Source organism: Entamoeba dispar, genomic scaffold (genome assembly GCF_000209125.1).
Source record: "Entamoeba dispar SAW760 scf_1105229458423 genomic scaffold, whole genome shotgun sequence".
In the NCBI taxonomy this organism is placed as follows: domain Eukaryota; phylum Evosea; order Mastigamoebida; family Endamoebidae; genus Entamoeba; species Entamoeba dispar.
Window position 1 is genome coordinate 29,389 of NW_001853185.1, and position 21,361 is coordinate 50,749.

General features: G+C 25.0%; 11 protein-coding genes across 11 annotated transcripts, besides 32 other annotated features; 7 read left to right on the plus strand and 4 right to left on the minus strand.

Moving 5' to 3' along the window:
• Positions 1-316: 316 nt before the first annotated feature.
• EDI_127100 (amino acid transporter, putative) lies at positions 317-1,954 on the plus strand (the record flags this gene model as incomplete). Its single annotated transcript, XM_001734626.1, has 1 exon — positions 317-1,954. The coding sequence occupies one exon, from the start codon at positions 317-319 to the stop codon at positions 1,952-1,954; it is 1,638 nt and encodes a 545-aa protein (XP_001734678.1).
• Positions 1,949-2,053: a sequence feature (AT_rich).
• Positions 2,054-2,144: 91 nt separating this feature from the next.
• Positions 2,145-2,600, plus strand: EDI_127110 (calmodulin, putative; the record flags this gene model as incomplete). Its single annotated transcript, XM_001734627.1, has 1 exon — positions 2,145-2,600. One exon carries the CDS (start codon positions 2,145-2,147, stop codon positions 2,598-2,600), a length of 456 nt encoding a protein of 151 aa, XP_001734679.1.
• Positions 2,595-2,674: a sequence feature (AT_rich).
• A 20-nt stretch (positions 2,675-2,694) lies between these two features.
• EDI_127120 (uncharacterized protein) lies at positions 2,695-4,883 on the minus strand (the record flags this gene model as incomplete). Its single annotated transcript, XM_001734628.1, has 3 exons — positions 2,695-4,519; positions 4,581-4,686; positions 4,748-4,883. The coding sequence occupies 3 exons, from the start codon at positions 4,881-4,883 to the stop codon at positions 2,695-2,697; spliced, it is 2,067 nt and encodes a 688-aa protein (XP_001734680.1).
• Positions 4,884-4,935: 52 nt separating this feature from the next.
• Positions 4,936-5,019: a microsatellite.
• A 96-nt stretch (positions 5,020-5,115) lies between these two features.
• Positions 5,116-5,684: a repeat region.
• A 47-nt stretch (positions 5,685-5,731) lies between these two features.
• Positions 5,732-6,370: a repeat region.
• A 31-nt stretch (positions 6,371-6,401) lies between these two features.
• Positions 6,402-6,461: a sequence feature (AT_rich).
• A 172-nt stretch (positions 6,462-6,633) lies between these two features.
• Positions 6,634-6,676: a sequence feature (AT_rich).
• Positions 6,677-6,688: 12 nt separating this feature from the next.
• Positions 6,689-6,731: a sequence feature (AT_rich).
• Positions 6,732-6,832: 101 nt separating this feature from the next.
• Positions 6,833-7,582, plus strand: EDI_127130 (uncharacterized protein; the record flags this gene model as incomplete). The annotated part of the gene is made up of 1 exon (XM_001734629.1): positions 6,833-7,582. One exon carries the CDS (start codon positions 6,833-6,835, stop codon positions 7,580-7,582), a length of 750 nt encoding a protein of 249 aa, XP_001734681.1.
• Positions 7,384-7,432: a sequence feature (AT_rich).
• Positions 7,583-7,592: 10 nt separating the features above from the next.
• Positions 7,593-7,633: a sequence feature (AT_rich).
• Positions 7,634-7,638: 5 nt separating this feature from the next.
• Positions 7,639-7,810: a microsatellite.
• Positions 7,811-7,935: 125 nt separating this feature from the next.
• Positions 7,936-7,958: a sequence feature (AT_rich).
• A 158-nt stretch (positions 7,959-8,116) lies between these two features.
• Positions 8,117-8,296: a sequence feature (AT_rich).
• Positions 8,297-8,298: 2 nt separating this feature from the next.
• Positions 8,299-8,460: a microsatellite.
• Positions 8,461-8,726: 266 nt separating this feature from the next.
• Positions 8,727-8,781: a sequence feature (AT_rich).
• A 106-nt stretch (positions 8,782-8,887) lies between these two features.
• Positions 8,888-8,972: a sequence feature (AT_rich).
• A 551-nt stretch (positions 8,973-9,523) lies between these two features.
• Positions 9,524-11,713, plus strand: EDI_127140 (Rho/RAC guanine nucleotide exchange factor, putative; the record flags this gene model as incomplete). The annotated part of the gene is made up of 1 exon (XM_001734630.1): positions 9,524-11,713. One exon carries the CDS (start codon positions 9,524-9,526, stop codon positions 11,711-11,713), a length of 2,190 nt encoding a protein of 729 aa, XP_001734682.1.
• A 108-nt stretch (positions 11,714-11,821) lies between these two features.
• Positions 11,822-11,888: a sequence feature (AT_rich).
• Positions 11,889-11,917: 29 nt separating this feature from the next.
• EDI_127150 (uncharacterized protein) lies at positions 11,918-13,597 on the plus strand (the record flags this gene model as incomplete). Its single annotated transcript, XM_001734631.1, has 1 exon — positions 11,918-13,597. The coding sequence occupies one exon, from the start codon at positions 11,918-11,920 to the stop codon at positions 13,595-13,597; it is 1,680 nt and encodes a 559-aa protein (XP_001734683.1).
• Positions 12,780-12,846: a microsatellite.
• Positions 13,459-13,508: a sequence feature (AT_rich).
• A 4-nt stretch (positions 13,598-13,601) lies between the features above and the next one.
• Positions 13,602-13,711: a sequence feature (AT_rich).
• Positions 13,712-13,726: 15 nt separating this feature from the next.
• Positions 13,727-13,794: a microsatellite.
• Positions 13,795-13,804: 10 nt separating this feature from the next.
• Positions 13,805-14,402, plus strand: EDI_127160 (uncharacterized protein; the record flags this gene model as incomplete). The annotated part of the gene is made up of 2 exons (XM_001734632.1): positions 13,805-13,812; positions 13,886-14,402. The coding sequence occupies 2 exons, from the start codon at positions 13,805-13,807 to the stop codon at positions 14,400-14,402; spliced, it is 525 nt and encodes a 174-aa protein (XP_001734684.1).
• Positions 14,328-14,609: a sequence feature (AT_rich).
• Positions 14,610-14,652: 43 nt separating this feature from the next.
• Positions 14,653-15,312, plus strand: EDI_127170 (ubiquitin-conjugating enzyme E2, putative; the record flags this gene model as incomplete). The annotated part of the gene is made up of 1 exon (XM_001734633.1): positions 14,653-15,312. The coding sequence occupies one exon, from the start codon at positions 14,653-14,655 to the stop codon at positions 15,310-15,312; it is 660 nt and encodes a 219-aa protein (XP_001734685.1).
• Positions 15,313-15,357: 45 nt separating this feature from the next.
• Positions 15,358-15,406: a sequence feature (AT_rich).
• Positions 15,407-15,421: 15 nt separating this feature from the next.
• EDI_127180 (uncharacterized protein) lies at positions 15,422-17,290 on the minus strand (the record flags this gene model as incomplete). Its single annotated transcript, XM_001734634.1, has 1 exon — positions 15,422-17,290. One exon carries the CDS (start codon positions 17,288-17,290, stop codon positions 15,422-15,424), a length of 1,869 nt encoding a protein of 622 aa, XP_001734686.1.
• A 54-nt stretch (positions 17,291-17,344) lies between these two features.
• Positions 17,345-17,367: a sequence feature (AT_rich).
• Positions 17,368-17,380: 13 nt separating this feature from the next.
• EDI_127190 (uncharacterized protein) lies at positions 17,381-17,965 on the minus strand (the record flags this gene model as incomplete). Its single annotated transcript, XM_001734635.1, has 1 exon — positions 17,381-17,965. One exon carries the CDS (start codon positions 17,963-17,965, stop codon positions 17,381-17,383), a length of 585 nt encoding a protein of 194 aa, XP_001734687.1.
• Positions 17,966-18,005: 40 nt separating this feature from the next.
• Positions 18,006-18,084: a sequence feature (AT_rich).
• On the minus strand, positions 18,079-19,299 carry EDI_127200 (sphingomyelin phosphodiesterase, putative; the record flags this gene model as incomplete). Its single annotated transcript, XM_001734636.1, has 1 exon — positions 18,079-19,299. One exon carries the CDS (start codon positions 19,297-19,299, stop codon positions 18,079-18,081), a length of 1,221 nt encoding a protein of 406 aa, XP_001734688.1.
• A 171-nt stretch (positions 19,300-19,470) lies between these two features.
• Positions 19,471-19,546: a sequence feature (AT_rich).
• Positions 19,547-19,646: 100 nt separating this feature from the next.
• Positions 19,647-19,686: a sequence feature (AT_rich).
• Positions 19,687-19,785: 99 nt separating this feature from the next.
• Positions 19,786-19,857: a sequence feature (AT_rich).
• A 129-nt stretch (positions 19,858-19,986) lies between these two features.
• Positions 19,987-20,079: a sequence feature (AT_rich).
• Positions 20,080-20,183: 104 nt separating this feature from the next.
• Positions 20,184-20,266: a sequence feature (AT_rich).
• Positions 20,267-20,499: 233 nt separating this feature from the next.
• Positions 20,500-20,537: a sequence feature (AT_rich).
• Positions 20,538-20,634: 97 nt separating this feature from the next.
• Positions 20,635-20,742: a microsatellite.
• Between the last annotated feature and the right edge of the window lie 619 nt (positions 20,743-21,361).

Sequence of the window (21,361 nt, forward strand, 5' to 3'; positions counted from 1 at the left end):
TTTAACTTTCATAAATAATTATATAACTAACAAATAGAAAATTTTTCTTGTTAAACAATAAAGCTAATAATTTATTAGAAAAAACATCTTCTTCATATTCACTATTTGAGAATGGCTTATATCAAATGAATTTTGTAAATTAAAGTAATATATTTCAAAAAATTCTCTATATCAAGAGGGCTTTCAGAAAAGTATCAAATAAATAATCTTTTTTTCTCTTTGAAGCTAAAAGAATGAAAAATAAGTTGAAGAATACAAGAACATTATAAGAACATAGTTGAAGAAAAAACCCTAAACTTTTCATCTTAAAAAATCAATGAATGATTTACAGTATTCAAAACCGAACATTATTGATAATCAAAAAGAAGAAACCACCGCCGATCATCATAGTGTAGAAATTAATACGAATCAAACTAGTATTAAACCAAAAGTACTTGGAACAATGAAATTAACAGGAATTCTTTTTATTTCTGTTGTTGGAGGAGCATATGGAGCTGAACCTTTAGTTCAGTCTGTTGGTCCTTTAGCATCTACAATTATCATGATATGTTCTTCTTTATTAGTCATGTTACCTATCTGTTTGATTACAGCAGAATTATCTTCTTGTTTACCATCAAATGGAGGGTTAGTTGATTGGGTGACATCTTCAATGTCACCATATTCTAATTTCTTTACTATGTTTATCACTATTATCTCATTAATTGGTGCTACAATTGACAATGCAGTATATCCTACATTATTTATTGGTTATTTAACAGAAAAAGTACCAAATTTAGAGCAGTGGGCAATTTTGTTAATTAAATTTGGAGTAACATCTATTGCAACAATATTAAATGTAATTGGAGTTGATATTATTGGAAAGGTAAGTGTTTTATTTACATTATTTGTATTATCCCCATTTGTAATTTTTTGTTGTGTTGGAGTATTCGATTCAAATGCACATTGGGATAATTTAATTGAAACATTACCATTTAAAGAAATGAATTGGTCATTATTAATTTCAGTACTATTCTGGAATATCAATGGAGTAGATGGTTGTGGTAATATTAGTGAAGAAGTCAAAAATGTAGAGAAGACTGTACCACGGTCAATGTTCTTGTTAGTTATTATGACAGTGTTAACATATATTATTCCATGTTCTGTTGGTACAATTTTAGATGACAATTGGGCTAAATGGGAAGAAGGTTCATTCGTATCTATTAGTGAAAAAATTTCTATTGGATGGATTGCTAAATCACTTCCATGGTTAATGTTTATAGGAGGGTTAATATCATCATTAGGATATTTATTAACTTTATTGTGTACAGCATCAAGATTATTCCATGGATTTATCCAACTTGATTTCCATAAATTAATAACAAAATACATTGGACATGTGAATAAAAAATTTAATACCCCTGATGTTTCTATCATTCTCCAAGGAGTTTTAATTTTTATTTTATCTGCTTCAATGAATTTTGATGAATTAGTTGGTGTTGATTCAGCATTTTATGCAATTAGGGTTTTATTTATTTGTATTGCCTATATCCTTCTTCGTTATAGATATCCTAATCTTCATCGTCCTTATAAATTTGGATGTAACTTTACTCTGGCTGTTTTATATGCAACTCCAACAATTATTTTTTGTGTATCTTGTTGTATTCTTGGGTTGTTGTCTTCTACATTAACAGTTATATTAGGAGGAGTGTTACTCAATATTGTAATGATTTCTTCAATAGTTTTCTATTGGTTTTATCCTCATGAGTTTAAACTCCATGAAAACCTTATTGTTCATATAAAAGGAACTGTTTCTGGTTATGCTGATGAAATCACTAAAATTAAAGAAGAAAATAGAAAATCAGGAACTGTTGCAATTATGGAATCTTCAGCTAGTTATTCGATGACAACAGAAAGCAATAGTAATAGTAATTCTTATCAAGAACAATTAAGTATGAGCAGTGATTCAATGAAATAATTGAATTATATTTTTGTTATATATAACTAAATAATTTTTTTGGTAAGGATAAATTTAAAACAAATTAAAATAGTAATAATTTTTATTGAAAAAATTATACTAACAGAAAATTAGAACTTAAAAAAGGTGAAGAGAAGAGAAAAAGATTAAAAATCGAGAAAAAAGAACTAAGAAAAAAAGGTCCATTTAAATGAGTGAACAAAAGAAGGTATTAACTGCAGAAGAACAACAAGAATATAAAGAGGCATTCCAATTATTTGATAAGGATAATGATAACAAGCTTACAGCTGAAGAACTTGGAACAGTTATGCGTGCACTTGGAGCAAATCCAACAAAACAAAAGATTAGTGAAATAGTCAAAGATTATGATAAAGATAATAGTGGTAAATTTGATCAAGAAACATTCTTAACTATAATGTTAGAATATGGGCAAGAAGTAGATTCAACTGAAGACATTAAGAAAGCATTTGAAATTTTTGATAAAGAAAAGAATGGTTATATTTCAGCTTCAGAACTTAAACACGTTTTAACTACACTTGGAGAAAAACTTACTGAACAAGAAGTAGATGATCTTTTAAAAGAAATTGGAGTTGAAGAAGGGTTGATTAATGTTGATGAATTCGTTAAATTGATTACCAGCAAATAATAAATTCACTTTTTTATCAATACTTTTATTTTTAATATTTTAATAATAAATTTTATTATAAATTATAATAAAATGAATGGATGAAATAAGTTAATTACAAATTTCCTCCATCAATGGATTGTCTTGATGAAGAACCACTTTCTGATTCTGAGAAATTATTTATTAGTGCTACAGATGCACATGTCCATATTTCTAATCTTATTGTTTTAAAGTTTTCATTAATTGTTAATGGTTCATTTTTGAATGTCGGGCAAGTATATGTTTGACCTTCTAATGATCTGTTGAACCCCAAACCAGGGAAACCATCACCTCCACCCATAATAAATTTATCTAAATTTGTCATAATAAAATAGTTGTTTGCTGATGTTGAATTATATTTTTTTGTATGAGGTTCAATTGTAAAGAGAAAAGATTCTCCTGTGCCATAATAATGGCGATGAATTTTGATTGGGTCTGATACATAACCCCCAAAAAGTGCATTAGTATCATCTCTGACTAATATAATTAATGGAGAACGTGCTGCACATAAAGAGTATAAATTGCTTAAAGAAAAACCATCAGTTTTTGTTGAAAAAAGACAAGTAAAATCCATTACTGCAAATCTATCTGGTAACATTGATACAAAATCTACATAACTACTAACTGGAATCATATCACTAGGAAGAGTAAGATTTGTCATTCTTTCTTGAATAAAATGAAGGTTTTTATTTTCTGGAGTGTATGGTGTATTTGTAGAATGAACTGATTCCTTAATTGGTAATAAGAAATGGTAATTTGCATAATCAGGAAATGGAAGATCTAATGTTTGAGCAATCACTCCTGGTGCGTCATATTCTAATACTTTAGAAAATATTGGTATTACTTCTTCACTTCGCTTAGGTGGGGTTGATGTTTGTTCAATTAAAATAAGAAGAATTTTTAATGCAAATGGATATCCATACAATAAAAGATATTCGAGGATTGTTAAGGCAATAAATTTGTCTATTGAATCTAATAATGGGATTAACAAATTTGTAAAGAGATTTTCATAGATTGAAACTAAAGATACTGTTAAGGAGTCAACATAATCTGGAAATCTCTCTCTTACTAATTCATCAAATGCAATAAAAAAGTAATCAAATTGGACAATAGTATATGGATAAAGTCCTCTATAAAGACAATTACATACAAAGCAATGAGTAATAACATATGCCTCTAATCCAGAATAATGTTTTACTAATAAATTAAGTAATGGACCAACAAATTGAAGTTTGTGTGACTTTAATTTACCAAAAAGAATGTTAAATACACTAACAGTGAATCGATGTGCTGGAATATCACTATCACTTGATGTGATCGAATTCCTTTGTAACTCAGTAGCACTCATTCTTGGTCTTTCGCTTAAGCTTTCTATAACATGACTTCCAAATGAACTTGAAGTCTTTCTTTCAAATGTCATAAGGTCTAATGATGTTCTTGTTTTACTATCATTAGATGGTCTTAGATGGTCTTCTGGTATATCACTGATAAAAATATTGATAACATTTCTTTCATTTTGAGATTTTAATTCATTTCTATCTTCAGTTAAAGCACCAATTCGTAATTGTACTGGAGAAGTTAACATAAATGAAGTTCGTTTAAACATTGTTGATTTAGATGAGGCAAAAGGGAATACAACTTTAATTACATCTGATACTAATTTTGGGTGACACTGTAAACATTCTTTAGTACCACTAAGAACAAGTAAACCTTCTCTTGGATTAATAGTATGAGATATTTCAGATTTAACATTAATTAAACTTTTCCATAATGAAAGTATATGAGTTAATTGGTCATTTCGTTTTCTATCTCGGGTACGAATCTTCTTTTGATACTGTTTTTCTTTTCCACATTTTATATAAAGAAAACGAAAGTACTTACACCAAAAAATGTTTTCTGGTCTAAATAACTTAATAAGTGTTTATTAATTAACTCCCTAAATACTAAAAGAATAAAACAAACATATCTTTTGGTACAAAAGACGAAAATACATTGTGTACATTTTGATGAGTAACTAATATAACAGCGATATGCATTAATTGATTATGTGTTAAAGGGGTAAAAGCCTCTAATTAATGTTACACGGCTATGACTCATTGTTGAATGGTAACCTAAAAAGAAAAACAAACGAATCTCCTTTTTTGTTGGATAAGGAATTGATAATATACACTCTTTATTGAAATCATGTAGAACAGGATTTAAAGAATCAAAATCAAGAATGAATTTTGAGTTAGATTTACAGTCAAAATATTGTCTCACATCCATAGTTTAATAAAAAATGATAGTTTATTTCTTTTAAGATTGAACAAAATTTCACTTTTTTCTTTTCATTTTTTATATTTTTTGTTTTATTCTCCTCTTCTTCTATTTCTATTTTCTTCTATTTTTATACTTTTATTTTAGGAGGCATAAGTGGATTCCTTTTATTTATGAAAAAAAAATTGTGTTATTCACAAAATAAATTAGTGTTTTTTTATTTTATTTATTACTTCAACAGGATATAAAGGTTACACATCACAGACACTACACAGAACCACAAAATATTTCCATTGATCTTACTATTAATTAGAAAACGTCTTAATCAATATCGTAATAATATCAGTGATTATTATTTATGTTGATCAAATATCATTATAATAAAAATGTATTTATTTATAATGATGATAGTATTATTAATTACTTGTTAGAACACAAGTGTATTTGTTAATACACTTGTATTATCAATGAAAAACTATCTGTTGTTGTAGTGCTGCTAAAATGAAAATTAGTAATAGTAATATAGTGATAATGATATATTCTTCTTAAAACAAAACAGTAAGTAAAGAAGAAGATTTTAATACTCATTAAAATCAGATAATAACTTAAATGGTGAATATTTAATTCAGAGATATCCGAAATACTTTATTGTACATTAAATAAATGAATAAATGAAATTGTCAGATTTTAACAAATAAAAGCTAAAAATAAACTAATAGATAATGAATATACAATGTTAAAACGAATATTCTGCATTGAACAATAAACAATAGAAAATAATTCTATTAAATTTAATTATCTCCTTTTTATTTGATTATACCTCAACTTAATCTTATTATATCATTTTGAGATTATAAATAAAAAGTAGTTAATTAAGTATTAATAGAAATATCTTCTATTGTTCCTTGCTCAGCGGAGATTAACAATCCCATCCCTTCGCTTTAAATGTATTTGTTCTTCAACTTTTGGCTTATTCTTTGCTTCTAGTTGTTGAACTGTGAGATTTTCCTTTTCTCGTTTTTGATGTGGAATAAAGTATTTTAAAGATCCCTTATTTAAATATTCATTACTTAATTTCTATTTAATTCGATGGGTTTTTAAATTTCTATGGGTTTTTAAATTTCTTTCTAATTTCTATAGGTTTTTAAATTTCTTCGTTATTTTCTTATTTTAAGAGAATATATAATTATTACTGTATTGCTTTGGGCCAATATTCTTTTTAGAATCAACCACTTGACCCTTTTTTTTCCTTTGATAATCTTTCTTAATTATCAAATAATACTTGTATTCTAACAAGTAATAATAACATCTTTATAAATACTCATTCGTTTATTATCAATGATATTCTGTCATTGTACATAATAAACACTGCTATTCTTGCAGTACCGGGTAAGATGTTTTTCTAACCAAACGTAACGTCACAACCAGTCCATAACTGGAGGCAAACCAATGTATTTTTGGGGTTCTGAGTGAGTCTTTGACGTACTACTTTCCAACTTACTTTTGAGACTATTTAAAGAGAAAAAGAAATTATTTAATCATACAATAATACTATTTTATTATAATAATACTATAATATAAAAAATTGATACTTTCGAACAAAAGTAATGGATTTTCAGGTTATTGATAGACAAAAAGAAATATTTAACCATTGAATTATAATATTTTGTTAAAATACACGAAAATACGACATTTATTGATGTGTAGAAAAAACCGAAACTTTGAAATCAAAAACAAAAAGGGAATTATTTAACCATTGAATAATAATATTTTATTATAATAATATTATAATATAAAAAATTGGTGATTGGAAGAAAAAAAAAGATTATTTTATTAAACTAATAATAAATTTTTATTCTTCTTTATAGATGTTGAATACCACACAAATACAGCGAATCATTCCATACGTTTCTCTAACAACAGTAAAACAGCTCATTCAAGTTAATAAAAAAGTTAAAATGGCTATAGAAGAAATGAAAGTAATTCCATTCTTTAAAACAGAAAATAAAAAAAGAGAAAATAACAAAAATAATTTTTTTGTTATATCAGAATTATTTCCACAAGCCATTGCAGCTACAATTGATGGAAAAGAAATGACACAACTTGATGAGAAAGGAAAATTGAAATGGGTTGATGAAGAGGATATCATAAAAATTCAACAACTAAGAATTATTAATTTACCTGATGACTATGAAGTTCTAATGAATGTTAGAAAACGGGTTGTTGGAATAGAAACAAAAATATATTATTATGACGAAATAGATTTTGACCATTTTCCATTATTATATAAAGCTTGCTTGGATTTTGATGGAGTTTCATTTGATTTTAGTGATATGTTTATAAATCGATGTTACAATGTTGAGACTGTATGTATTAAAGGATTTACTGATTATCAATTACTTATTAATATTTTAAAGAGTGAATCAATTGGAAATAAAATAATAATTGAAGTAGATGAAAATATTAAATGGGAAGAAGTTGAAGAACTTAGTAATTATTGTATTCTTACTTTAAAAAATTTTAAAAATTTTAAAAATAATGAAATAATTAATAAAATTCTTGTTTTAGATGGAACGTATTATGATGAAATAGAAAATGATGAAAATTATCTAGGAGAACTGAATGATGATTTAATCTATTTAATAGATTTAGTAGATCCAAATGAATTTGCAGACATAACTGAAGAAGGTGTTTGGTTGGGCAAATAGATGGTAGTTGTTATTAATTAGTTTTTTATTTATTTTTTCTTTTAATTATAAGAAAATATTATTTTATTATTATTCACTATTAAAATAATATCATTTTTATTATTTCTTATAACTTAATAATTAATTGTATTTGTTGTAATCTATATAATAATTCTTAAAATATTATTATTAATAATACAAAACTATCACTTTAATAAAATTTTCTTTTATTGTTATTCTGTTATTATTGAATAAATTACAACTTTTTTATGATTCAGTAAAAAGTGAATTTTTGTTTAATTGTCTAATACAAATATTTACTTTATTAGTAAATAAACTTTGATACTTTATTTATTTTATTGACTTATTTTTCGTTTATTTTTTAAATTAATAAAATCATTTAGCTACATTTTAAGAGGTAATTAGTATATGCCAATCACCGAGCAAGATGAAGCAAATTTCTATTGATAACATTGAACCCCTTTATAATATTAAAATTATAGAAGGCATATATTAACTGTTATCAAAAAATAGGTTTAAGACTTTTAAGATATCATTAAATATTATAATGTTTAATATTTTTATTAATTTCTTAATAATTTCAAATTTAATTAGATGAGATTTTAAATCTTTATAAGAAAACATATTTATCATCAAATCTTAATATTATAATTTATTTTATTGTTTTTAAATTTTTTTATAATTTTCATAAATAATACTTTCTTAATATATAAAGAAGTTTAAATTAAAGTATTTTAAATAATAAAATTTATTTTAGAAATAAATGAATTTTAAATATAGTATAGTATTTATTTCATAACAATTTGTTTTATTGAAATAAAGTTATAGTTTGATTTAATAGAATTAATTGAATTAATTTAATCTAAATCTATTTGACTGTTAATACATTAAATTATCTTTCAATTTTTATTCAAGTTAAACAAGACGTCTTTGAATAAATTTGATAATAGAAATTTACTTATTTTGGTGTTCTACTAAATTATTAATTTCTAAATGAAGTAGATAAAAGATAGGTTCTTAGCTTATTTCCTTTTTTGTAACTATTTATTCATTAAAAAGGAAATAAAACAAACAAAAGAAAATTATAACTAATAAATAGAATAATATTTTTAGATGTATTGATTCAAAGAAGTATTTATTCTTGTTTTTTTCATTAAAACTTATTTATTTTAATATTTCTTTCAATAATTATTATTATACAACTATTTTCATTTAGGACTCTATTGTTATTAAACTTTATTTTACTGAATTTTGAAGAATAAAAAACTCATTATTAAGTTTAATAACTTTATCATATCACTTCAGTTAATTTCAATTTATTTCTTATAAAATGGTTAATAATAAAAAAATTTTAACGTTGATTAAAATAAAATGAATAAATATATTTTATGAAAATACACCAGAAACATAATTTAAATTACCAATAGTAAAAAAGGTTGTAATTTATAAGACCAAGAACAAATAATTGCAAGAGTTTTGTTTGGTTGTTTTAACATATCAATAAAATATAAAACGCATTATTATTATGTTATTGTTTATTAACGTTATTGCATAAAGACATAAATAAAAATTCACTACTTTCCTACTACAAAACTAATCAAAATCAATAATTCTCATCATAGAGAGAATAACTCTTCTCCTGATTTAAGCACATCCTTAAAAAGGAAATTACTTAAAGTACAAATAGTGTTATTGATTTTTAGAGTTAACGTATTGTTTGTTTTGGAAAAGACAATAACACAGATAGTCGTCGTTAAATATTCATTGTAATTCTATTACACTTAAGATTGCCATGAGTTTGTTTTGTAATCACGAAAAGATGAAAGGAAAAATCCTAAATGAATTTTTCTTTTGATTTTTCATTAGTCCTTTTCATTGATTTTTTTCAAATACTTTTCCTAATTACAAACGATAACTTAAAAGATTAAAATTGGTTAAGTTATGAAGAAAGTACAATACGACCCTTTTGGAGATGGTTATAGTACTATCATAGAATATTCTGATGATTTTTTCAGTAGTCTGTCATCCACACCATCAATATCTCCTGTTCTTCCTGATGTAGATTCATTTTGTGATCAATTAACAAATAGACCTCTCACGCCAAACCAAGAAGAAGTATTTTCTCCCAAAACAATTACAAGAAGTGTCAGTGAGACTAATGACTTTAACACACTAGAAACTCAAGGAAAAGTTATTGGTTCATTATCTCCTCGTTTAGACCCATCACATAATTCTCATACTCCTCGAATGAAAAAAGAACGTAGTTGGAGAACAGCACAAATATTTCAAAAAGAAAAGGTGTTGAAAGTCGTTGATTCGTTAGAAGGGTTCAGTACGGAAGACGACTATATTCCTTTTGCTGAAATACCTCCAAAAAAAATGTGTCTAACCCCAACAGCTCAAAGTCAAGTCTCTCTAATTAATACAAACAATACAAGTACTCCTAACATTCTCTCTTCTTCAACACAAAACAGTGAAGGAGAGATTAAAAAGAAAGTTCAAAGAGATAAAATTTGTCATGAAAATAGTAAAGAAATAATTTGCGCTAAACCACCTCCTAAATCAAGTCCAAGTGATATAATAAACCAAAGCTTACAAAGAGAGAAAGACAGAAATATCAAAAATAAATCTGAACTTCATGAAGAGACAAGTGATGAATATCAACAAATAAATGGTCAAAGTTTAATTGAAAATAGTAATACAGATTCATCTATTGACACAAGCACAATAAGTTCAAGTGACTCATTAACTTTAATGTTAGACAAAGGTCCAACAAAAAATTATAGAGAAAGAATATTAGATGAATTTGTAAGCTCAGAATATACTTATGTAATAGGACTAAAGATATGTTCAAAATTTTTTGAAGAACCACTATCTAAACAACAAAAATACTGTCCACCAAATTTATTTTCTATTGTATTTAAGGGATTTAATGATGTTTATAGAATAAATTCTAATCTTCTTCAAGAATTAAATAATTTAAAGAATCATGTTAATGGGAAATCATTAGATACTCATCTTGGTGAAGCATTTAGTCAATTTATACCTTTATTAAATGTATACAAAACATATGTAGGTAATACTGAAGCACAATTTGCAGCATTAGATAGATTAGAATCAAAGAGTTCATTTAAAAAACTTTGTTTTAACTTACAATCAAAAATTAGTGTTGGCCATGCATTAAATTTACGGTCATATCTTATTACACCAGTACAAAGACTTCCACGATATAAACTACTATTAGAAGATCTTATTAGAAATACACCAGAAGGACATTGTGATTTAGCTAGATTAAAAAATGCATTAGATAAAGTAAAGTCTATTAATCTAAACGTGAATCATTCAGTAGATATACAATCAAGACAACAAAAGTTAATTGAATTATCTAAAAAGATAAAAGGAATAGATGATTTAATTCAGCCAAATAGGTATTATATCTGTGATGGAGAACTTACAAGGATTAATCAAAAAGGAAAAAAAGTTAAACACTTTTATTTATTTAATGATAGACTTATTAGTGGAAAACCTGGAAATGAAATTATTGTTTCATTTGATGAAAAAATAGTAAATATTATGATTCAAGATGATTCTGATAGATCATTTAATATTCTTTCACCAAATAAATCATTTGAAATACTTTGTACTAATGAAGAAGAAAAAAGAGAATGGTTTGAGAAAATTGTTGACGCAATTAATACAGCAAACCAATTAGTTCCTGTTCAACAATCTAAAAAAACTATTGAATATGCACCTTTATGGTTACCTCAGTCTATTCAAAACTGTCAATTATGTGGTAAATCATTTAGTTTACTCAATAGAAAACAATTTTGTATACATTGTGGATTATGTGTTTGTAATGGATGTTATAGAGGAAGGTTTATATTTAATGGAGTTAATAAAAGGGGGTGTGATAGGTGTATGAAAAAAACATTAGCAATGAATAAAATCATTATTGATGATGAAATTTGTAAAAGAAAAACAATTCGCATGAAATCAAGTACCGAGGATGACATTGTTCTTCGGCTTGAAGGTGTAAACTTAACAAGAGTAAGATCAAATGCCAATGTTGCTCCCGTTCGTCCATTATTAATAAAGAAATCTATAAATGAAAATATTGTAAAGAAAGATTGATAATTAGTAAAAAGAAAGTGTCTCAATAGAAAAGTCCTAAGAAGGCAAGTATTTCACTTTATCATAAAGACTGTTGTTTCATACAAAGTATACCAGTGAATGTTTTAGTAAATATAATAAAAATATTAGAAATTTTTTATTAAATTTTTTACAAAAACTAAAATAACAAAAAATAGAACTAAAGAAATAAAAAGGTTAAATAATATGCCAAAAAAGATAATCAAAAAAACTATCCAACTTATTGATGATGAAGAGGATGATAAGAAAGTAGAACTTTCAATACAATCAAATCCATTTGTAAAAAGAAACACAAAAGTACACCAAAAAGAAGAAAAAACAGAAAACTCACCTTTACAAGGATTAAAATTAGAAGGAGAATTTTTTGTTTTAACAAAAAGACAATTTAAAAGAACAAGAGATGGAAAAGAAAAAATTGTTAATAATGAATTCAGTGAAAGGAGTGTTCCTGTTAAGAAATGCAAAAAGAAAAAAATAACAAAAACAATTAGTTTTGATGAAGAAAATGATGATTCAGAATTTTTTATATCTTCAGAACTATGCAACTCACAAAATGCATCACAAAGAGATTTAAGTCAATTAAATGAACTTAAACTAAACAACAATATATATCAAGTAAAATACACGAGTGAAAAAGAACCAATAGTATTCACTCAACGCTCATTTAAAAGAAATAGAATGAATGGAGAAGAAAAGAAACAAATTATTGTTATTAACCAAGAACCTAAACGTGTTAAAAAAACAAAAGTCATTAAAAAAAGTTGTTCTGAAAATGAAGAATTTGTTGGAGGTCATACAATTATTACACAAAAACCAAAACTAGAAAATGTTTTTAATTCTATGGTTTTTTCTAGTTTTATTCATAATCATGCTACTAAGTTTACTAAGAAAGGAAGAAAAATTGCTCAAAAAATTGCATTTAATGAAATGGAAATAGACGTCTTTAAATCTGGAAATTTATCAACGAATTCATTAGAAAATGGGTTATGTAAAAGGGAAGTTGAAGTTATTTGCCAAAGAATGTTTAAAAGAGATAGAAAAACTGGTGAATTAAAAACAAAAATACAACAAAAGATTGAAAATAAAGGAATTAAAAAAATAATAAAGAAAAAAGTGGTCAAAACAATAAGACAAGATGATTTAAATGATAACAACTTTTTCGAAGATATGAAAAACGAAAGTCATAATTTATATGAAAAAAAAATAATCAGAGAAAAACCAGGAAAAACAACAATGATGATAGTTGATAAAGAACTATATACAAAAGACGAACAACCTATAACTATGGCTCATTGTTTCAGAAGAAATAAAAAAAATCCAGAAGTTGAAATGAAATTTAAGTATGGAATAATTCAAAAAGAATTAACTGACGAAGAGCAAGTAAAAATTCGTAAGAAGAAAGTGATTAAGAAAAGTGTTAATTTTGAAGATAGCGATGAGGAAAAAGAAAAACCAAAAACAAGTAAAAAGAAGATTATAAAAAAGACAACTCATTTTAATGATGATGAAGATTCAGAAACCAAAATGGAAAAGATAAGCGTTCATAAGAAAAAAATAATCAAAAAGACATTAAACTTTAATGATGAAGAAAATGAAATAAAAGAAAAGATAACAGAAAAACCATCACCTCATAAAAAGAAAATCATAAAAAAGATCACATCTTTGGATGATGATGAACAACCAAAAAAAGAAACAACTGTTAATAACTCTTCAAATATGTTAAAAGGAATTAAAAAAGTAACTAAAAAATTAAATAAAAAGAATTCAAAAAAAATTAGTGTTTCATTTACACGATTTGAAATGGACTTTGACAATTATAATGATGAAAGCTGGTTATCTGACTGTGAAAATTTTTCTAATGAATAACTTCTAATAAAAAATTATTTTTTTGTTATGTTAAATTTTTGGTATTTATTTTTTAATAATAGATTAATAAATATAAAAAAATAATTATTTTCTAATAAAAAATAGTTAAAAAAAGGGAATGTATGATTGAAAAATAGAAATGGAATTTGAAAGAATCAAAAGAAAAGTCGAAATAAAAATCTAAAAAATTATAAAAAAGGTTTTGGAATGGAGGAGTTTGTGGGTGATGAATTTATTTTTAATATACAAAGAAAAGATAAGAACAAAAAAAGAGTTATTAATTTTTAGAGAAGACTGGATCACAGTAGGGAAAGAAAAGAAACCAAAAAAGGTCAAAACTAAGCCAGTAAAACAAAATAAAGAGAATAAGAAAAAAGAAAAAGTAGTATTGAATCAGGAAAAACAAGGGATTACAAAAAGGGAAGTTGTTCCATTACCTCATGACCAGAACCATTCATATTCTACTCCTACTATGGCTGGATCACCACAACTTGATGAATATACGAAAGAAGAGTTAGAAAAAAAGTTAGCTGAATTAGGAGATAGTTCAAATAATCTTCCACCTCCATTAATGAAAGTAAAGAAAAGAATAGAAGTATTATTAGAAAGAATTGAAAGGAAAGAACAACAAGAAATTCATCAAAAGAAAATTTCTGTTCCATCAACTACAACAATAGAAACTAATAATAATAATATTCAACCAATAGAATTAACTCAAAAGAGTAATGTGAATATAATAATTTTTTTAATAATAATTTTTATTATTGTTATATTAATATTTGCATACACTTACCCATTTAATTAATTAATTTATTATATTATTTGTTTTCTATTTTTCTTTTTCAAAGGATAAAAATAATACATTTTTAAATTAATGTTATTTTTTTTAATAAGAAAATGAAGTATAACAAAATATAAATATAGTTTAGTTTAATCAATAGAAGATTTATTAAATTTTAAGTTAGAAAGAAATATAGTAAAAATATATAATTTAAACTATATTATAATAAATCAGATTAGTAAGTCACTAACATAACTCAAAAAAATAGAAAAGGATGTCCGCAGCAAAGTTTATCCAAAGTAATTATAAATCAATCCTCAAAGATCCATTAGAAGGTATATATGTTGAATATGCATCAGAAAACAATATATTTGAATGGAATATTTGGATGGAAGGACCAACACAAACACCATATGAAGGAGGTGTATTTAATTTAAGAATGTTCTTCCCTGATGATTTTCCATCTAATCCACCAAAATTAGTATTTAAAAGTGAGTTTTGGCATCCAAATGTATATCCAGATGGTAAAGTTTGTATTAGTATTCTTCACCCACCAGGAGAAGATGAAATGTCTGGTGAATTAGCTTCAGAGAGATGGTTACCAACACAAAGTGTTAGTAGTATTTTGTTAAGTGTTCAATCAATGTTATGTGATCCAAACATGTATTCTCCAGCAAATACTGATGCTATGGTTCAATGTAGAGATCATAATAAAGAATATTTAAAACGATGTAAAGAAGTAAGTTTAAAAGGACGTGCTTCACTTCCATTATCTATTAAAATACCACACCCTGATACAGACCGTATTGAACATCAAAAACAAATAGAAAAAGCAAAGGGATATGACTTAAAATGTTCAATGGATATTGACATGTTTGATGACGTTGGGGATGGTGAAGAAATTATCTATGATGAAGATGATGAAATAAACTAAGTCTATTTCATCGTTACTCTTTTTTTTAATGCCTTTTAGTAATTCATTTTTTAAATTTAAACAGAATTTTTTTCTTTATAATAATTATTAAATTGTAAAGAAGAATTAATTATTCCATCTTTTTATAGTAATTTATTACTACTAAATAAATGTTGTAAGACATCATTAAGACAATAAATGAAATGCAAATAGGTAAAAATTCAATAGAAGGAAGTAGTTCAAAACGATAAGCAACTAGAGAGTGTTCAGTAATAAATAAAATGTCAGTTTTCATATCATTTGTTAAATCACCAAATATTGGTGGCATAATTGGTTTCATTTTTGTTTTTAACTTTTCTGTGCCAATTAGATTTCCTTTTAAGTCTGATATACAAATTTCATTATCTCCTTGAACATAAATAAAAGAAGACACTTGGCCTTTATATGAATATGGGAATAACTGAAAACTTGGTTTAAAAGTAGTTAAATCTAATTGGTTTAATTCCCAATTAACTGGTAAGAATTTATACCATAATAATGTTCCATCATTATGAAGTGCAGTTAATAGTCCATTACTATTTAATGTATAAATATCATATGTTGGTCTACCATCATGTGCTTTACCATCACTTGGAATTAATAAAGGAGGTAAAATTTGAAAGAATTGTTTTTCTGAATTTAATGATTTTCTAAATAAGTTAAATCTTTTTTGCTGTTCGCAAAGGTTAAATGAAAATAAATCATCATTGGTATTTACTACTGTGGCATGGACATAACATGAATAGTCATCTTCTGTTCGTTCTAATTCATTATATTGTAAATTAGTATGAGTGTATACTTCGTTTAGTGCATCATCTCCATCAATATCTGCAAACGAAGACGCAGCAGATATGGTTGAAGTTAGTAAAGTAACGTGAAGTAATGGCTTTCCAGTAAAAAGATGAATAACTTCAATTCCATTCATATGATGTATAACAAGAACATTAGGATTCTTAATAAGATCAAATTGATTAAAACTATTATAAATTGAATGGTTAGGACGAATATATTCTGTTGGATTATTAATAATATCTCTACTAAAATGTGCAGGAACAATATGAGTATCATAATATGATGCCCATATATGAGGCAAATTCTGGAATATACAATCATGGAATTCATGCCATTGAACAGTATCGAAATCATGTAATATACTTTTATCCATTTTTAGATTCTTATATACTTCTATATAGTCTTCTTGATGAATTAATTGTAAATCATTTTGGTCTTCATCATCTCTTTCATGTTGCCAAATAACTTGTCCATCTTTTAGACTGAATGCATAATAATTCATATGTTCAATTAACTCAGGAACAAATCCACCATCATCCATACTTATTTCATTTTGTTCAAATATTGGTTTACCGAAACTATATCTTTCATCCTGCTCAAATGCTGTATCAGCTCTATTTCCAACAAACGCTTTATCGTTTGATGTTCTAAATGCTGTAATAACTGCTCCTTGATATTTGGTTTGTATTTGATATGGTATAACAACTGCACTTACTTCTTGGACATATGGTTGTGCAATTGAAGAATACACTTGTTGTTTCCATCGTAATTTTAAATCAGAAGTATAACACCTAACCTCAAAATTTCTTAAAACAACAATAATAACTTGTTCCCTTCGTAGATTTTCTTTGTACTTTTTGTCATAGCCACTTGTTAAATAAATTGCATTAGTATTATTGGGAAGAGAGACTTCTTTCTTTAAAATTAAATTCCCATGATTAAATGAATATATAGAAATTTTTTGTGACATAAAAGGTGCAACAACAAGATCATTCTTTCCATCACCATCAATATCTGTTATTAAAGGAACAGCATTTAATTCAGACTGCCAATTTCCTTGATAAGGATATTCAAACAATAGTTCCAAAGATGAAATTGATTGGTTTTTAATTAAAAAATACCACCCAACAAAGCAAAGAATGAGTATGATCCATTTTATTGTGTTCATCTCTTTCTTCCTTAAAAAGTTAAAGTTCAACAAATAGTAAATTAATAGTAAAGGTATTAATATTTTAATAATAAAAAGTACAAAACGAAGTCATTGACATCTCTCTTTTTGTTTCGGTTGTTCAATAGGAATTGATAATTCAATTGGACGGTTTAATGCAAGTTCTACCATATCTGATAGTAATTCATCTATTCCTGTATGTAATTTTGCTGATGTAATAAAGTAAGGGTAATGTTCTTTTGTAGAGAAATTAATAAGGTCTTTTTTTATGTTTGGTATTTCAATATCAGCTTTACATAAAATAAGAATAATTGGAATAGTAGCGCTAGGATTATCACGTTCAATAAAAGTTAACCATTCATTAATCTTTTTAGGTTCAAAAGGAATACTAGAGTCTATAACTAAACCAATCAAATCAGCCCCACGATAATATGGAGTTGGTCCAAAAAAAGAAATTTGTCTAGGAGTATCCCAAAACGTAATTTTTAAAACCTTACTTCCTTTTTTTACTGCTAGACCTTTAAAGTCAATTAATTGAGACGGTTTATTTTCTTCATATTTTGATCCAACCAATGCATTAATTAAATTACTTTTTCCACATCCATCAGAACCAAAAAAAACAAATTTTAATTGTTTTTCTTCTGAGATAATGTTATTGGCTTTCTCTGTTGTCATTAAATTCTTTTTTTAAGTTCTTTTTATCTTGAAACAATTGTAATTTTATGTTTTATTTAACATTAATTTGACTTATTTTGTTATAAAGAATAAAATAAAAGAAAATAATTCAATTATAACATCAGTTTAACACATGCATGAGCTTCTTCTTCTGTATTAGAAGTCATTACACATTCACGAATTTTATAAGAAGGATCAAAGAATCCATTTACCAAAGAAGTGTATTTAAGGTAATCAACTTCAGAATTAATTAAAGAAGAATATACCTTTTTAATAGAAGAAGGAGAGGCATCTGATGTATGATATAACTGAGTGAATTGCATTGGATTTGTCCAAATACCTTTTAATTCTAAGTTTGATTGAATAAATTGCATATAAAAGTCTTTATAATCTTTAAGAATACCATTAACATTATCATAAGTATATACTCTATATCCCGGAGTATTTCCAAATATTGGAGAAATAGCAGGTGCTGTTAAAATAGGAATATCATCAATTATTTTTATTTCAGAACGATGGTCATGTCCAAATACATATCCAACAATAATATTTTGATACTTTTTAAAAGTTTGTATTAACAAATTTTGAATTGATTGAACTAAGTAATTTTTACAATCATATGCTGCAACGCCAAGTGGAAAATGTCCAACAACTAATACACTATTTCCTTTAGCTTGTGCAATTTCTAAAGACTTTTCAATATATTTAATAGAACCACAATCATCACCATTAAGTTTAGGTCCATATAATAATGTATTAATAGAAAGAACAGATAATGAAAATTGATTAAAATGTTTTATATAACTACCGTGTTTAATAAATTCTTCTTTTTCTGAAGCTGGTATTTGTGATTTAAGAAGAGTATAATATTGTTCATATCTTGGGTCATTACATTTTGTTATATATGACGGATTAATATCATTATTTCCAATTGAAAATACTAATGGAACACCATCAAATCTATTAGAAACTAGTTGTAATACTCCTTTAATAGCATTAGAATTATTAACTCCTTGGTAATGACCAGCAAGGTCACCACTTAAAAGAATAATACCTGGATATGGAGTTGTACGATAACTTTGTTGTATTGTTTCTTTTACTAAATTTTTATTTGAATCACAGAAGTATATCCCATAATATGGATTCACTGGTTTTGGTACTTTTTTATATACTAATTTAACTCTTTCATCCATTTTATATCCTTCTCCTCTACACATCGTAGTTTCATCATATTTAGTTGGATCCATTAACAAGTCGTAATGAATGTCAGTTAATTGAATAATTTCTATTGATTGACTCTGGTATATAATAATCGATAGTATCAGTAAAATCATTTCTGTTAATTCTTTTGAAGTTCCTTTTGTTTATTTTTTAGTTTGTTTTTGTGGATTATTTTTTATTTGTTTTATATAACGTATATTTGGAATTATAATCTATTATTTTTGTTTTTGATTTCTCAAAAATTCTATAAAATAATAACTTAATTTTCTGAGTTTTTTTTGGTCAATATAATTTTATAAATTTTCTTGTTTAATAACAATAAATTTATTGAAAAATTATTATATTCTTATTTTATTATATCGTTTTGTTTGCTTCATCAAAAAGAAAATTATAAAAATAGATATTTATGAAAACTATCTCAAGATTCTTATTCTTTTTTTTAGAGAACATTAATTCTTACATTATAATAAATTTAGTTATATTATAAATAATTTTATTAAGTTTACACAGTGTACTGATAAAAAAATAAATGTATTGATAATTTGAATATAACGATATTTTTTTGTAAAAACAAATTATTTCTCTTTTATATTCAAGTGAATATTTTTCTAAATAAATATATAATTTTTTTTTGATAATTGTGTTTCATTTAAATATCATATTTTTATTTAGTTGATTAGTTTTGTTTTTTAGTAAGATTATATCTCAATTACTAAATGAACATTATGTTATTAAATCAGACAAGTTATCCAATAAACTATCGACTTTGTTATAAAAAGTCTATAGTTTTATAAAAGTCCAAAAATTAAATAGAAAAATAAATTTTTATAAATTTTTTAGAAATTGAACCAAAAAACAAATAATAGAAAAAATTAATTAAAAAATGTTTATTTCGATATTATTTATGTATTATGAATGTCATGTTGATTTTCACGTTTTCTACAATTTAAACGATGAAAGTTGATTAACACAAGCACCCCCACACATTTATAAATCGTTTTATTTGTTTTATATAATATTATTTACAATATTTAATAAGTAATGAATTATAATTCGTAAACATTTAATAAATATTTTTTTGTTCAGTTCTTTAAATACTACAAAATTGAAAAATATCATTCTTTGTCATTTTTATTTCTGTAGAATAATTTAGTTTCAAATGTAATTTAATAGTAAATTTGATAGTAATGAGGTTTTGTAATGAGGTTTTAAATAGTTTTATTCTTATTACATTGTGGGTTTATGTCTGACTTTTAATAAAAGTCATACTGACCTCATTCACTTTGTTTTGACCGTTAATAGTTTAGTAAAGCTTTTTTTATTTATTGTTATAGAAATTATTTTATAATTTCATAAGTTTATTAACTATTACTAGATAATTTTTCTGTTATTCTTTGTTTCTTTTCCTAAGATAGTTTCTATCTATTACTATCCTTCTATTAATCACATTTATTTTTTTATTTGACCGTCATTTCTTATTTAATTCATGTCGTCATTTTTATTTTTAATAACAATATTCTTTTTTTATTTAATTATTTTAGATTTTTGTTTTTGTTCAAGATTTCTACACTGATTTGTTCCTGAAATATAGTATATCTAACACATCATAACTAATACTCTTTATTAACTCTAATTTATTTCTTGAACTCTTAAATCTAGTTATATTCTTTTATTTATTCTGTGACTATATTTTCTTTTTATTTGAGTTTTTTGGTTTTATTCAATTAAATCAACACTTAGTCCAAATTTGAATAGTCATGACGCAAAAATTTAAAATACAATTTCTGGTGTCATTAAATTGTTTTTGGATCCTTTCTTTCTTGAATTATTTTATTTATTACTAACACTACCAAATCTTTTTTTATTTCATTACAACAACCCAAATTACTTTTCATTTATTGAATCAAACTTTTTCAACAATTTTTAGTCATATAAGAGTTCTTGTTTCTTTTTATTGGATTATAATACGTCTTCTAACAACACTTTTTAAGTCTTCTCTTTAGGGGGAAACTGTCAATACAATTTATCATCCTAGTATTTATTTTATTGGAGTTATTAGATATAAAAAATGTACAACTTACCAATAAATGACTTAGATATTAAACTGGTTTTTTTTAAAAAAAGAGTTCGAAGGAATTTTTATTTAATTTGATTCATAAGTAGATTCTTTTTAAT